Source organism: Schistocerca cancellata, chromosome 3 (genome assembly GCF_023864275.1).
Source record: "Schistocerca cancellata isolate TAMUIC-IGC-003103 chromosome 3, iqSchCanc2.1, whole genome shotgun sequence".
NCBI lineage: Eukaryota > Metazoa > Arthropoda > Insecta > Orthoptera > Acrididae > Schistocerca > Schistocerca cancellata.
The window spans coordinates 657597162-657611708 of NC_064628.1; the positions used below are offsets into that span (position 1 = coordinate 657597162).

The 14547-nt window shown below is 46.3% G+C and overlaps 1 protein-coding gene across 1 annotated transcript in view; it reads right to left on the minus strand.

The window, feature by feature from the left end:
- Positions 1-14547, minus strand: part of LOC126176488 (F-box/LRR-repeat protein 16) — an 831486-nt gene that overhangs the window by 588330 nt on the left and 228609 nt on the right. The window contains exon 3 of the mRNA XM_049923643.1: positions 5851-6144. Within this exon, the coding sequence (XP_049779600.1) occupies positions 5851-6144 (294 nt within the window). The remainder of the gene's footprint in view (positions 1-5850; positions 6145-14547) is intronic.

Below are 14547 nucleotides of genomic sequence, written 5' to 3' on the forward strand. Positions count from 1 at the left end.
CTTCTTGTGCGAACACACACGCTATGCCCCAACTCGTACGGGACTTGGTTGATTAATCTGCTACGAGTAATGAGTGTGATGGTCAAACAACTATTAGGGGCACTACGAAAGCAGTGGTGTGGACATGTTGGGAATGTGGGTCTCACGAGGAGCGTGCACGGGATAAGTCACTGCACGCGCACTATCCTCTGTGCCCTCGGTGGCTCAGATGGATAGAGCATCTGCCATATAAGCAGTAGATCTCGGGTTCGAGTCCCGTTCGGGCCACACATTTTCAAAATATCCCCAATGATGTATATCAACGCATGTCTGCAGCTAGGGTGTCGATTTAATTATCATTTCATTCTAGGGAAGCTGCACGGTCATCAATGGTATCTGTTCTTTCGGTTCACTTTTTTATCAGGCTATGTATTATGTGCTATACTCACATTATACGACTTTATGGGTAAGATGTGATCCGTTAAAGTACGTAGATAAGTCTAAAATAAAAAAGGAAGTAGATAACTACATAATGTTGCACTGCTCGTACCAAGACGAAGTCCTTCGGGCTACCTAGAATCGCTCACGGCTGCTGCACTTGGCAGTCAGAGAAGCTGACCAGTCAGAAACAGATGGGCATTGTTGCACGTAATGATAATTAAATACAGTTCGGTGTTTTACAGTTCGATCTGCTAAAATACAAATGTTCAGAATTAAGTAGCTTCAAAAAGAGCTATAAATTAAAAAAATGTAATATAATGATATCTGCAACTATTACCCTAATTTAAAATCAAACGTCATTTACGCCTTTCTGTTCAGTTATTTGCGACAGCTTGTTGCAGTGTATTCAGATCTACTTCCTAAGAAGTGTCATGTATAACAAGTCAGATTCTAAATGTTTTTCCTCCAAATGTAATGGCATCGAACGCCGCGTCCCCTGCGCAGACAACGGAAAGGGGAGGGCCAATCCACCGCGGCGAACAGTGGCCTGCAGATTCTCTCCTCACTGCCAGCATACACCTCGCCCGTTGACCAGCGCAGTGTAAAGAAACTCTGTCTTCGAGCAAACACTGAACACATAAGCTCCGATTCGATTCTTATAAACTGACAGCATTTACTTTCAGGCCCAAAATACCCAAGGCACTATCACTCCTCCAAAGAATAGCAGTGACTCAGAACGAAGAACCTTCTTATCTGCTTCGCAGTACCCATGAGCCGGCTTTACCCAGAAGCTATGACTCAGTCTGATAGATGACGGCATATAGAGTGTGAACCCGAACTCTGACACCCAAACTGAGACAAAATTTTGGAGTACACTCACGGATATTTTTGGAGTTTTTGGTATAAGAAGCACATGTTCTCTGGTGCCTCGTTGCAGACTAATGACGTATTGGTGATTTATTCGGCTTGTTGCTCCAGTTATATTTGTTTCCATAAAATTAGCTACACAACAACGAAAAAAGCATGTAATATCCATTTCCCAAGACTAACAACACAAAACTCGCAGTAATGAAAAAGTACTGTGCTCTGGCTGCGGTTACTATAGGAATAGGTCATGTCCATTATAATTATCCGGGCTGTTATGCTGTGGTCGGTTGATGAATTCTGTGGTGATTCCCAACGTTTCGTCTCCGACTTACATTTTAGTATCAGGAATAGGTCAGCATAGCGTCCTTATACCGCTGTTCCACTGCATTCAGTAAACCAATACACAGAAGCATTTTCGCCAACTGTTCATCAGGAAAAGTGTCAGAACTGCTATGTGTCACTTTTAACGTACAACTAACGTTTCCTGAGATACAAACCCGAGACGGAGCTGTGGAATACTGAATGCAAGCTTGAGGACGAAGAGTAAAGTTGGCATCACTGTTGTCAACATCAAGAAACCTCAGTAAATGGAATATTTTGACCTCAAACAAGGCACACAAGCGCATACCGTCGACATTTGCACTCTTGTGCTGATATTGGCTCTGAGCACTATGGGACTTAACTTCTGAGGTCATTAGTCCCCTAGAACTCAGAACTACTTAAACCTAACTAACCTAAGGACATCACACACACCCATACCCGAGGCAGGATTCGAACCTGCGACCGTAGCGGTCGCGCGGTTCCAGACTGTAGCGCCTAGAACCGCTCGGCCGCCACGGCCGGCTGTGCTGATATTACCAGGACGAAGAGATACATAGGCAAATGGAGATAAGAAGTCATACGGAATGAAATGACTCTGCAACGAGCCACCGAAGAGCACGGCTCACTTACAAAAAATCCATTCATCATCCCTGTCCATCCCTGACATACTCCGAAATATATATTTTCTGCTAGATCACGAATACCATACTCAGTTATATCATTAACGGCACTTTTCACTACACGTGCAAATACATACCTTCGTGTGCTTTTCTATATAACTAACCCTCATTGTTCAGACACTTGTTAAAGTGGCGTCGAGTCTCTGTACACAACTACGTTATATGAATTTGCCGCCCATGTTGATTACATGTAGTTGACAGGGTGTATCTCCTTGTCCCCATCGTGGATCCGGCGTCCTGTAAGAAGAAACGCAGACCACAGGTTGCTAGATTGTATCTGTACGGAGGCAGAGTGTGATGTTTCTAGCGTATAGTTGCCACTTTCGTTTTGAGATTTGGTTTTATCGTGATTCAGACCTAAGGCAATCATTCAACGTTGTTTATAGTGGCTTCCTCGGGAAACCTCTCTGGCTTGATAAATGATTCTTTAAAGCAGAGATTGTTTCGACTCTGCTCATTTCCGTTAACTCCTATGACTATTACAAGAAAAAAAAGCACTTTCTTCTTTCATTGATTATACTACGTGTTTTTCTGCGTATTCCTTATACTACAATAAGCAGAATAGTGGACAAAAATAGTGTTGTTCTCTTCTAATCATTGTGAAGGAGGGGGAAGGAGGAGATTAGTGTTTAATGTCCCGTCGACAACGACGTCATTACGGTAGAGTCGGAGCACAAGCTCGGATCAGGGAAAGATGGAGAAGGAAAGCGGCAGTGTCCTTTCAAAGAAACCATCCCGGCAATTGTCTGAAGCGATTTAGGGGAAATCAAGGAAACCCTAAATCAGGATGGCTGGACGCAGGGGAAGCCAGTGCGAGCTACTGCAGATTTTCTAACGAGCGTGCAATGTAGAATGTTTCAGATATTAAGATGGTTAGAGCAGATGTTTTGATACAGAGTTAATGTTGAAAGGCTGGGAAGAAACACATGAGAAAAAAATCACACATAAATTGTAGCTCGCGCCAAAGTGACTCTGCAGTTTGGGGAAACCGGGTAGTGCGGTGGCTCGCAGCTCCCATCACTGCCACGAGATGTCACCCCTAAGCCAATTAAATATGGAACAGATGACATTAGTGTCTCTGGAGAACTTTCCTGACATGCTCTGCCTAAATCATTTCAGAATACTAAAATGGCGATATTCAATAAACTCACGTTGCTACATTATTAACCTCACGCTGTGACCCGTAAACAAAATTACTGCTACACCAGAAAAGTCATCGAGTTGTAGATACTTAGTGCTAACCATGGTAAGCTGGAGCAGACCGCTAGCTACAAACTGTGAGGCACTACCCGTTCAAAATACACACGGTTGTTCGTAAGTGCCTGTGAAGTTTCGAAAGACGAATGTTTGAAAACTAGAAGACGTACAGGGCGTTACCGTAAAAGCGCGCAAAAACTTAACAGGGCATAGGGCATGCTCCATTGAACAATTTGAAGGAGGGAACCTGCGGTCGGAGAAGCCAGCTTAAGGAGATAATAGGAATAAAATAACATTACTGTGTACTCGATTATTTACATTAGTTCACTGCAAATGCCATCACTGAACGTAGAATTTTTATTGTATCTTACAAAATATGCTGACACTGACGGCCATCAACCTCAATGCAAGCGTGACATCGGCGAACAAGATTCTGACGCGCCCTGACAAATACGAGTATCTCTATCACACCACAGGCAGCTACGGTTCTGGCAACTAATCCCACCTCTGTATCCATTGGGGTCTCATACACAAGTGACTTTAGATATTCGCATAGGAAATAATGAAGGAGATTAGCGCATTCGGGAGGACGACAGTTCAAACCCACGTCCGACCATCGTGATTTAGGTTTCTGTGATTTCCATAAAACGCTTTTTTTCTTTTCTTTTAAGTCAGTACGTACTGCCATTAGACTGTTGTTTATTTACAGTGTTACATTTACACTTACACAATCATGATTTCGGCTTCAAAGTGCCATTATCAAGTGTTTTAAGTGTTATAAATTGGCTAAGATGGTATGCTACATTAGGCAATTTATAACACTTAAAACACTTGATGGCATACCATCTTAGGCAATTTATAACACTTAAAACAGTTGATAATGGCACTTTGAAGCCTAAATCATGATTGTGTCAGTGTAAATGTAACACTGTAAATAAACAACAGTGTTATGGCGGTACTGACTTTAAACAAATATATTTTGACTGTGTCCCGCATTATGAAAAAATTATGCCCTAAATCGCTTCAGGGAACTGCCGGAATGGTTCATTTGAAAGGGCGCGACTGATTTCCTTCCCCATCCTTCCTTCATCCGATGGGACCGATGACCTCGCTGTTTGGTCCCCTTCAGCAAATCAAGATTCAGGTCAGGTGGCCTCGCAGGCCGTGGAATAGGACCTCTCCCCTTCCAGTCCAGCGACCAGGAAATACTGTACCTGTACTGCTCCATCGCATTATAATGTATGTCTCTGAATAGCACTGATTAATGAATGGGTTTGTCGCGCGATTCACAGCGCGTTCTGTCACTGGACAACGTAAATACGATTCAGCAGAGCCACCTTATGGACAAGTACAATGGTTCAAATGGCTCTGAGCACTATTTGACTGATGTCATCAGTCCCCTAGAACTACTTAAACCTAACTAACCTAAGGACATCACACACATCCATGCCCGAGGTAGGATTCGAACCTGCGACCGTAGCGGTTCCAGACTGTAGCGCCTAGAACCGCTCGGCCACCCCCGCCGGCTGGACAAGTAAAGTAAACAAAACTTGCATCGTGGCTACCTCGTAATCAGGCTTGTTCTTCTTGCTTCCTTGCAGGAACTAAGGAATTCACTCGTAAATAAACAGCACAGCACGTGTAAATTTGTACGCTTGTTAGTTGTAAATAAGCTGGAAAGCAGTAATGACAGATACTGTACATCCGTAGACAAGTTCACTTACATATCTGCTTAAGCTGGCTTCTCCGACCCCAGGTTCCCTGTCTCGAATTGTTCAGTGGAGCATTCTTTACGTCCTGTTACATTTCTGCACGGTCTTACGGAAACACCTTGTATATGAATGGACGGAGTACCTCTACAAATTTTTAGTTCACAGTACACGCGCTCACCATGGGCACCATCGTGATGACTGGGTGTTGTGTGATGTCCTTAGGTTAGTTAAGTTTAAGTAGTTCTAAGTTCTAGGGGACTGATAACCATAGAAGTTAAATCCCATAGTGCTCAGAGCCGTTTGAACCATGGGCACCATTTGCAGCGCGGTAACATCAATACGTGTTTATAATCCACTGATCTCATTACAAGCGGAAGCCGTGACGGCAGTCCGCTTTGGATATCCGTTCACTGAGTCGCCTATCTGCAGGTGCAAAGTAGTTCGATGCGACGATACTGAGCGATTTATATGACTGCATGTTCCGACACACTTGCCCCCTAGTGGAACTGCGCCGCGGTAGGTGTTGCGAACCGACACATGAAGAGATGTTCCGTCGACTGATATGTGTCTTTTACCGTAAGCCTCGTAGTTTAGGCGCAGTCGTCATCCGCAACCCCCCGAGGTGCTTCTGAGTGGCAGTGCGCAGGGCCTACCTGCAGGTGGTCGAGCAGCGCCTCGAGGCCGCGGTCGCTGATGCTGCAGCAGCGCAGGCTGAGCGAGTGCACGTGCTTGCTGGCGGCGGGGAAGGCGTGCACCAGGTCGAGCGCGTCCTCGTCGGCGGCGCCGAGCAGCGCCAGCGAGTGGAAGCCGCGCCGCAGCAGCGACGCGTACAGCCGCGCCCGCTCGCCCGGCAGCGCGGCGCGCAGCTCGCGGCACCGCAGCACCGGCACCAGGCCGCTCCAGTAGCGCGCAGACCGGTACAGCACGTCGCGCCACCGGCTGCACACCTGCAACACGCGCCGCCGAGGGCAGCCGTGTACAATCCTGTACCTAAACCTACTAAATACGATTAACACAAACGTCACGCAGTGCGCTTTACATTCAAGAAAACGCATTTGACTCTTGGTTCTTTGTGAGAAGATCGCATTCTGCCTCGTGTATAAAGGTGAAACTTACATCTCCCAGTATAGGAATTCGACAGAGACAGAATCATGGTGTTTCGAGACAATAACTTTTTGTTCCGCGATATTGCTGCTCCCATTGGTTGTCATGTGCCAGAAGTGGCAGTCCTGTGTACTACACGACTGAACATTAAAATTGCTACACCAAAAAGGAATGCAGATGATAAACGGGTATACACTGGACAAACATACTTTACTAGAACTGACATGTGATTACATTTTCATCCAGTTTGGGTGCATAGATACTGAGAAATCAGTACCCAGAACAACCACCTCTGACCGTAATAACGGCCTTGATACGCCTGGGCATTGACTTAAACAGAGCTTGGATGGCTTGTACAGGTACAGCTGCCCATGCAGCTTCAACACGATACCACAGTTCATCGAGAGTAGTGACTGGCGTATTGTGACGAGCCAGTTGCTCGGCCACCATTGACCAGAAGCTTTCAGTTGGTGAGAGATCTGGAGAATGTGTTGGCCAGGGCAGCAGGCGAATATTTTCTGTATCCAGAAAGGCCCGTACAGGACCTGCAACATGAGGTCGTGGATTATCCTGCTGAAACGTAGGATTTCGCAGGGATCGAATTAAGGGTAGAGCCACGGGTCGTAACACATCTGAAATGTAGCGTCCACTGTTCAAAGTGTCGTCAAATCGAACATGAGGTGACCGAGACATGTAACCAATGGCACCCCATACCATCACGCCAGATGATACGCCAGTATGGCGATGATGAATACACGCTTCCAATGTCATTCCCTGCGATGTCGCCAAACACAGATGTGACCATCATGATGCTGTAAACAGAACCTGGATTCATCCGAAAAAATATTTTGCCATTCGTGCACCCAGGCTCGTCGTTGAGTGCACCATCGCAGGCCCTCCTGTCTGTGATGCAGCGTCAAGGGTAACCGCAGCCATGGTCTCGGAGCTGATAGTCCATGCTGCTGCAAACGTCGTCGAACTGTTCGTGTAGATGGTTGTTGTCTTGCAAACGCCCCCATCTGTTGACTCAGGGATCGAGACGTGGCTGCACGATCCGTTACAGCGATGCGGATAAGATGCCTGTCATCTCGACTCCTAGTTATACGAGGCCGCTGGGATCCAGCACGGCGTTCCGTATTACCCTCCTGAACCCACCGATTCCATATTCTGCTAACAGTCATTGAATCTCGACCTACGCGAGCAGCAATGTCGCGATACAATAAACCGCAATCGCGATAGGCTACAATCCTACCTTTATCAAAGTCGGAAACGTGATGGTACGCATTTCTCCTCCTTACACGAGGCATCACAACAACGTTTCACCAGGCAACGCCAGTCAACTGCTGTTTGTGTATGAGAAATCGGTGGGAAACTTTCCTCATGTCAGCACGTTGTAGGTGTCGCCACCGGCGACAACCTTATGTGAATGCTCTGTAAAGCTAATCATTTCCATATCACAGCAACTTCTTCCTGTCAGTTAATTTTCGCGTCTGTAACACGTCATCTTCGTGGTGTAGCAGTTTTAATGGTCAGTAGTGTAAATTTCTTATTACCTTACCATGTAAGTAAAGATTCGCTATTTTCTGTCCTTCATTGTGTTCGATATCAAGGGCCAGCACTATATACGAATATTTCACCTTTTATTCTAAATACGTATAATACTATTAGAGCAAATTTTTAATATGCGTAGGAAAGACAATTTTTGCGATGCTGTTGGTAAAGACACTTTTGTTCCGATGTTAAAGGGGTCTCGATATAATTGTGATATTGCAGTGATGGATGATTTTGTATCGAATGAGGTATTGGAACTTCCCTACCACTACAGATCTTTACTCCGCTCACACATGGAGCAAGGAGAAGATATCCTGTATGCCTTGTGCACTGTGTAGTCTGTCGCAATTGCTGGTTGACCAAATTTCATCAACAGTGCTGCGTTCTTTCCTGAAGTGTTCTCATAACACTGTCACGCTGATCGTATCGACCAGCAACAAACGGTGACATACACTATGTGATCAAAAGTATCTAGACACCCCAAAAACATACGTTTTTCATATTAGGAACATTGTGCTGCCATCTACTGACAGGTACTCCATATCAGCGACCTCAGTAGTCATTAGACATCGTGAGAGAGCGGAATGGAGCGCTCCGAGCAACTCACGGACTTCGAATGTGGTCAGGTGATTTGGTGTCACTTCTGTCATACGTCTGTACGCGAGATTTCCACACTCCTAAACATCCCTAGGTACACTTTTTCCGATGTAATAGTGAAGTGGAAACGTGAAGGGGCACGTACAGCACAAAAGCGTACAGGCCGACCTCGTCAGTTACCTGACACAGATCGCCGACAGTTGGAGGGTTGTAATGTGTAATAGGCAGACATCTATCCAGACCATCACATAGAATTTTCCAAACTCCATCAACGTCCACTGCAAGTACTATAGCAGTTAGGCCGGAGGTGATTTCATGGTCGAGCGGCTGCTCATAACCCATACATGACGCCGGTAAACGCCAAACGACGTCTCGCTTGGTGTAAGGAGCGTAAACATTGGACGATTAAACAGTGGAAAAACATGTGTGGAGTGACGAATCACGGTACACAATGTGGCAATCCGATGTCAGGGTGTGTGTATGGCGAATGCCCGGTGAACGTTATCTGCCAGCGTGTGTAGTGCCAACAGTAAAATTCGTAGGCGGTGGTACTATCGTATGGTAGTGTTTACCATGGAGGGCCCTTTCATCAATTGTTGTTTTTCGTGGCACTATCAAAGCACAAACCTACATTGGTGTTTTAAGCACCTTCTTGCCTCCCACTGTTGAAGAGCAATTCGGGGCTGGCGACTGCATCTTTCAACAAGATCGAGCACCTGTTCATAATGCACGGCCTGTGGCGCAGTGGTTACACGACAATAACTTTCCTGTAATGGACTGACCTGAATCCTTTGGGGTGTTTAGGAACGCCGACTTCGTGCCACGCCTCACCGACTGACATCGATATCTCTCCTCAATGCAGTCCTCCGTGGAGAATGGGCTGCCATTCCTCAACAAACCTTCCAGTACCCGATTGAACGTATGCCTGCAAGAGTGGAAGCTGTGATCAAGGCTAAGGGTGGCCCAACACCGCATTGAATTCCAGCATTAGCGATGGAAGGCGCCACGAACTTCGAACTTCTAAGTTATTTTCATCCAGGTGTCCGGATACTTTTGATTACATAGTGTATGTACACTGAAGAGGCAAAGAAACTGATACGCTTGCCTAATATCGTGTAGGAGCCCCGCGAAGCACGCAGAAGTGCCGCAACACGACGTGTCATGGATTCGACTAATGTCTGAAGTAGTGCTCGAGGGAGTTGACACCATGAATACTTCAGGGCTGTCCATAAATCTGTAAGAATACGAGTGGGTCGAGATCTCTTCTGAACAGGATGTTGCAAGGCAACCCAGATATGCTCAATAGTTTTCATGTCTAGGGATTTTGGTGGCCAGCGGAAGTATTTAAACTCAGAAGACTGTTCCTGAAGATACTCTGTAGGAATTGTGGGCGTGTGGGGTGTGGCATCGTGCGACTGGAGTTGCTCAAGTCCGTTGGAATGCACAATGGACATGAATAGATGTAGGTGATCAGATAGGATGAATACGTACGTGTCACCTGTCAGAGTCGTATCTAGACATGTCATGGGCCCCGTATCAATCCAACTGCACACGTCCCACACCATTACGGAGCCTCCACCAGCTTGAACAGTCCCCTGCTGACACGCAGGGTCCATGGATTCATAGGGTTGTCTCCATACCGGTACAGGTCCATCCGCTCGATACAATTTGAAAGGAAACTCGTCCGATCAGGTAACAAGTTTCCAGTCATCAACAGTCCAATTTCGGTGTTTAAGGTTCCAGGTGACGTGTAAAGCTTTATGTCGTGCAGTCATCAAGGGTACACAAGTGGTCCTTTGACTCCGAGAGCCCATATGTTTCGTTGAATGGGTAGAACGGTGACACTTATTAATGATCCATCATTGAAATCTGCAGCAATTTGTGGAAGGGTTGCACTCCTGTCACGTTGAACGATTCTCTTCACTCGTCATTGGTCCCGTTCTTGCATGATCTTTTTCCTGTCCTACCGATGTCGGAGACTTGATGTTTCACCGGATTCCTGATATTCACGCTACACTAGTGAAATCGTAGTACGGGAGAATTCCCACTTCATCGCTAACTTGGAGAAGCTGTGTCGCTTCACTCGTGCGCCGATTATAACACCACGTTCGAACTGACTTAAATCTTGATAACCCGCAATGGTAACAGCAGTAACCGATCTAACAACTGCGCCAGACACTTGCTGTCTTATATAGGCGTTGTCGGCCGCAGCGCCGTATTCTGCCTGTTAACATACCTCTGTATTTAAATACGCATGCCTATATCAGTTTCTTGGGCGGCTCAGTGTATACAGGGTTATCACAAATGATTGAAGCGATTTCACAGCTCTACAATAACTTTATTATTTGAGATATTTTCACAATGCTTTGCACACACATACAAAAACTCAAAAAGTTTTTTTAGGCATTCACAAATGTTCGATATGTGCCCCTTTAGTGATTCGGCAGACATCAAGCCGATAATCAGGTTCCTCCCACACTCGGCGCAGCATGTCCCCATCAATGAGTTCGAAACGGTAAGGCTTCTGCTTTAGCCTTTTCCGTAAGATTTTCCAAACCGTCGGCTGTGGTACGTTTAGCTCCTTGCTTGCTTTATTCGTCGACTTCCGCGGGCTACGCGTGAAACTTGCCCGCACGCGTTCAACCGTTTCTTCGCTCACTGCAGGCCGACCCGTTGATTTCCCCTTACAGAGGCATCCAGAAGCTTTAAACTGCGCATACCATCGCCGAATGGAGTTAGCAGTTGGTGGATCTTTGTTGAACTTCGCCCTGAAGTGTCGTTGCACTTGTATGACTGACTGATGTGAGTGCATTTCAAGCACGACATACGCTTTCTCGGCTCCTGTCGCCATTTTGTCTCACTGCGCTCTCGAGCGCTCTGGCGGCAGAAACCTGAAGTGCGGCTTCAGCCGAACAAAAAATGGTTCAAATGGCTCTGAGCACTATGGGACTCAACATCTTAGGTCATAAGTCCCCTAGAACTTAGAACTACTTAAACCTAACGAACCTAAGGACATCACACACACCCATGCCCGAGGCAGGATTCGAACCTGCGACCGTGGCAGTCCCGCGGTTCCGGACTGCAGCTCAGCCGAACAAAACTTTATGAGTTTTTCTACGTATCTGTAGTGTGTCGTGACCATATGTCAATGAATGGAGCTACAGTGAATTTATGAAATCGCTTCAATCATTTGTAATAGCCCTGTATATTATATATATATACGTGTGTGTGTGTGTGTGTGTGTGTGTGTGTGTGTGTGTAATTTATGGGCGCTCAACGGCAAGATTCTCAGAGCCCTTACGAAAATGAGTAGAAATGAATGTGGTTAAAATGTTGTAAAACATAATTACAGTCACTCTCTCCCAGTCTCACACAGGGTCAACCGCAGGGTCATCGTCTCACATCCTTAGCGTAAATACGGTCAGATGTTCTAAGTGTCAACTAAAACGCAAGTGATACAGGAAGAAAGCTACAATAATTACACAGGAATTCATATCTGGCTCATCACTTGCAAAAAACACTGATGAGCCAGACACTGATATCACATTAAAAGTGTATCCCTAAAATTTTAGCGAACAAGTTGGCCATTGTGCAGAACCTTAACGTCGTACCACATTACTGTCACTGTCAGTAAAAATAAGACATATAACGGTAAATTAGCCCTACTAGAACATGGCACACTGACTCCTGTACGCCACAAGTACCACACATTGAAGGATCCTCTCATCGGAACAAGATGCCACGGGTCATGGGGCGGTCTCTTACTCTAAAACTAGTGAGAATGACGTTATCCCGTCTGCGTGACAGGAAGGAGATACGCCCTGGACGTGTTGTTGACTTTACTAGGCACAGCTTACTGTGTTACTTCCAGCCACTCTCGTTCCCAACTACACGTGACTCTGTACTAACAAATTCAGCAAAACGTCGCTGAATACCTGCCTCCGTCGCCGAGGTCGCTCACGCACGTCTGTGCGGTGACTCTCGACCCAGAGGTAAGCTGATTCGAATCCTGGTGGTAGAAGAAATTTTCATTGCCGATACGAGGTGCATTCAAGTTCTAAGGCCTCCGATTTTTTTTTCTCCGGACTGGAAAGAGATAGAAACATGCGCATTGTTTTAAAATGAGGCTACATTCATTGTCAATACGTCCCAGAGATGGCAGCACCGTACGGTAGATGGAATTTTACCGCCAGCGGCGAGAATGAGAACTGTTTTAAATACTTAAAATGGCGACGTTTTCCTTACTTGAACAGCGTGCAATCATTCGTTTTCTGAATTTGCGTCTTGTGAAACCAATTGAAATTCATCTACAGTTGAAGGAGACATGTGGTGATGGAGTTATGGATGTGTCGAAAGTGCGATCGTGGGTGCGACAGTTTAATGAAGGCAGAACATCGTGTGACAACAAACCGAAACAACCTCGGGCTCGCACAAGCCGGTCTGATGACATAATCGAGAAAGTGGGGGGAATTGTTATGGGGGATCGCCGAATGACTGTTGAACAGATCGCCTCCAGAGTTGGCATTTCTATGGGTTCTGTGCACACAGTCCTGCATGACGATCTGAAAATGCAAAAAGTGTCATCCAGGTGGGAGCCACGAATGCTGACGGACGACCACGTGGCTGCCCGTGTAGCATGTTGCCAAGCAATGTTGACGCGCAATGACAGCATTAATGGGACTTTCTTTTCGTCGGTTGTGACGATGGATGAGACGTGGCTGCCATTTTTCAATCCAGAAACAAAGCGCCAGTCAGCTCAATGGAAGCACACAGATTCACCGCCAACAAAAAAATTTCGGGTAACCGCCGGTGCTGAAAAAATGATGGTGTTCATGTTCTGGGACAGCGAGGGCGTAATCCTCACCCATTGTGTTCCAAAGGGCACTACGGTAACAGGTGCAATCCTACGAAAATGTTTTGAAGAACAAATTCCTTCCTGCACTGCAACAAAAACGTCCGGGAAGGGCTGCGCGTGTGCTGTTTCACCAAGACAACGCATCCGCACATCGAGCTAACGTTATGCAACAGTTTCTTCGTGATAACAACTTTGAAGTGATTCCTCATGCTCCCTACTCATCTGACCTGGCTCCTAGTGACTTTTGGCTTTTTCCAACATTTAAAGACACTCTCCGTGGCCGCACATTCACCAGCCGTGCTGCTATTGCCTCAGCGATTTTCCAGTGGTCAAAACAGACTCCTAAAGAAGCCTTCGCCGCTGCCATGGAATCATGGCGCCAGCGTTGTGAAAAATGTGTACGGAAAAATGTATACGTCTGCAGGGCGATTACGTCGAGAAGTAACGCCAGTTTCATCGATTTCGGATGAGTAGTTAATTAGAAAAAAAAATCGGAGGCCTTAGAACTTGAATGCACCTCGCATTTCGCCAGCTGGTGGAGGGGAGGTGGTAACGTAAGGTTTCTGATCACCATACCCGGTGTCTACATCCTGGTTTTAATACCAAACGTCTCCACAGTGTCTCATGAAGTGAGGGCATGCGACACTGTTGATGGTGATCCGTCCGTCGGATGGTGACGTTAAGCTCGGCTACCCGCTTCATGGTATTAGTGGGGAGTAGGCTATGTTCCGGCACCGGGTTTCACCCTCTTCCTTCTCTCATCATCTTCAACACGAAAGTGACACTACTCTCCACACGCACCCATTAGTCACCTACACTTACACACAGAGCTCTCACACTTCTCGCCTGACGGCGCGAACGACAGGGAAATCCTTTTCAATTAGGAAGCTAAACCTGTCCTACGTGGTATCTCAGCCATTCATGCCGTATGAATTTACTTTCCCTTGCATATCTGAATAGTTTCGACGCATTCCTTCACTGCTACTTGGTGGAAATCGCAAACACTCGAGCGGCACCAAAGAATGGGGAATACAAGCATTCTGCGCGACATCTCTTTGTAGGTACGCTACACTTTCTGAGAACTCGCACAATAAACTGAAGTCGGCAGTTCGCCACCCCTATAACTGAACTCGTTTCATCGTATGTCGTTTCGTTGCCTTACACTAGGTATATAATCCACGATGCTTAGTCGGCAGCAAATCATCGCAGGCCGACATTCATCACTCCATTTAGAAATTCTGAC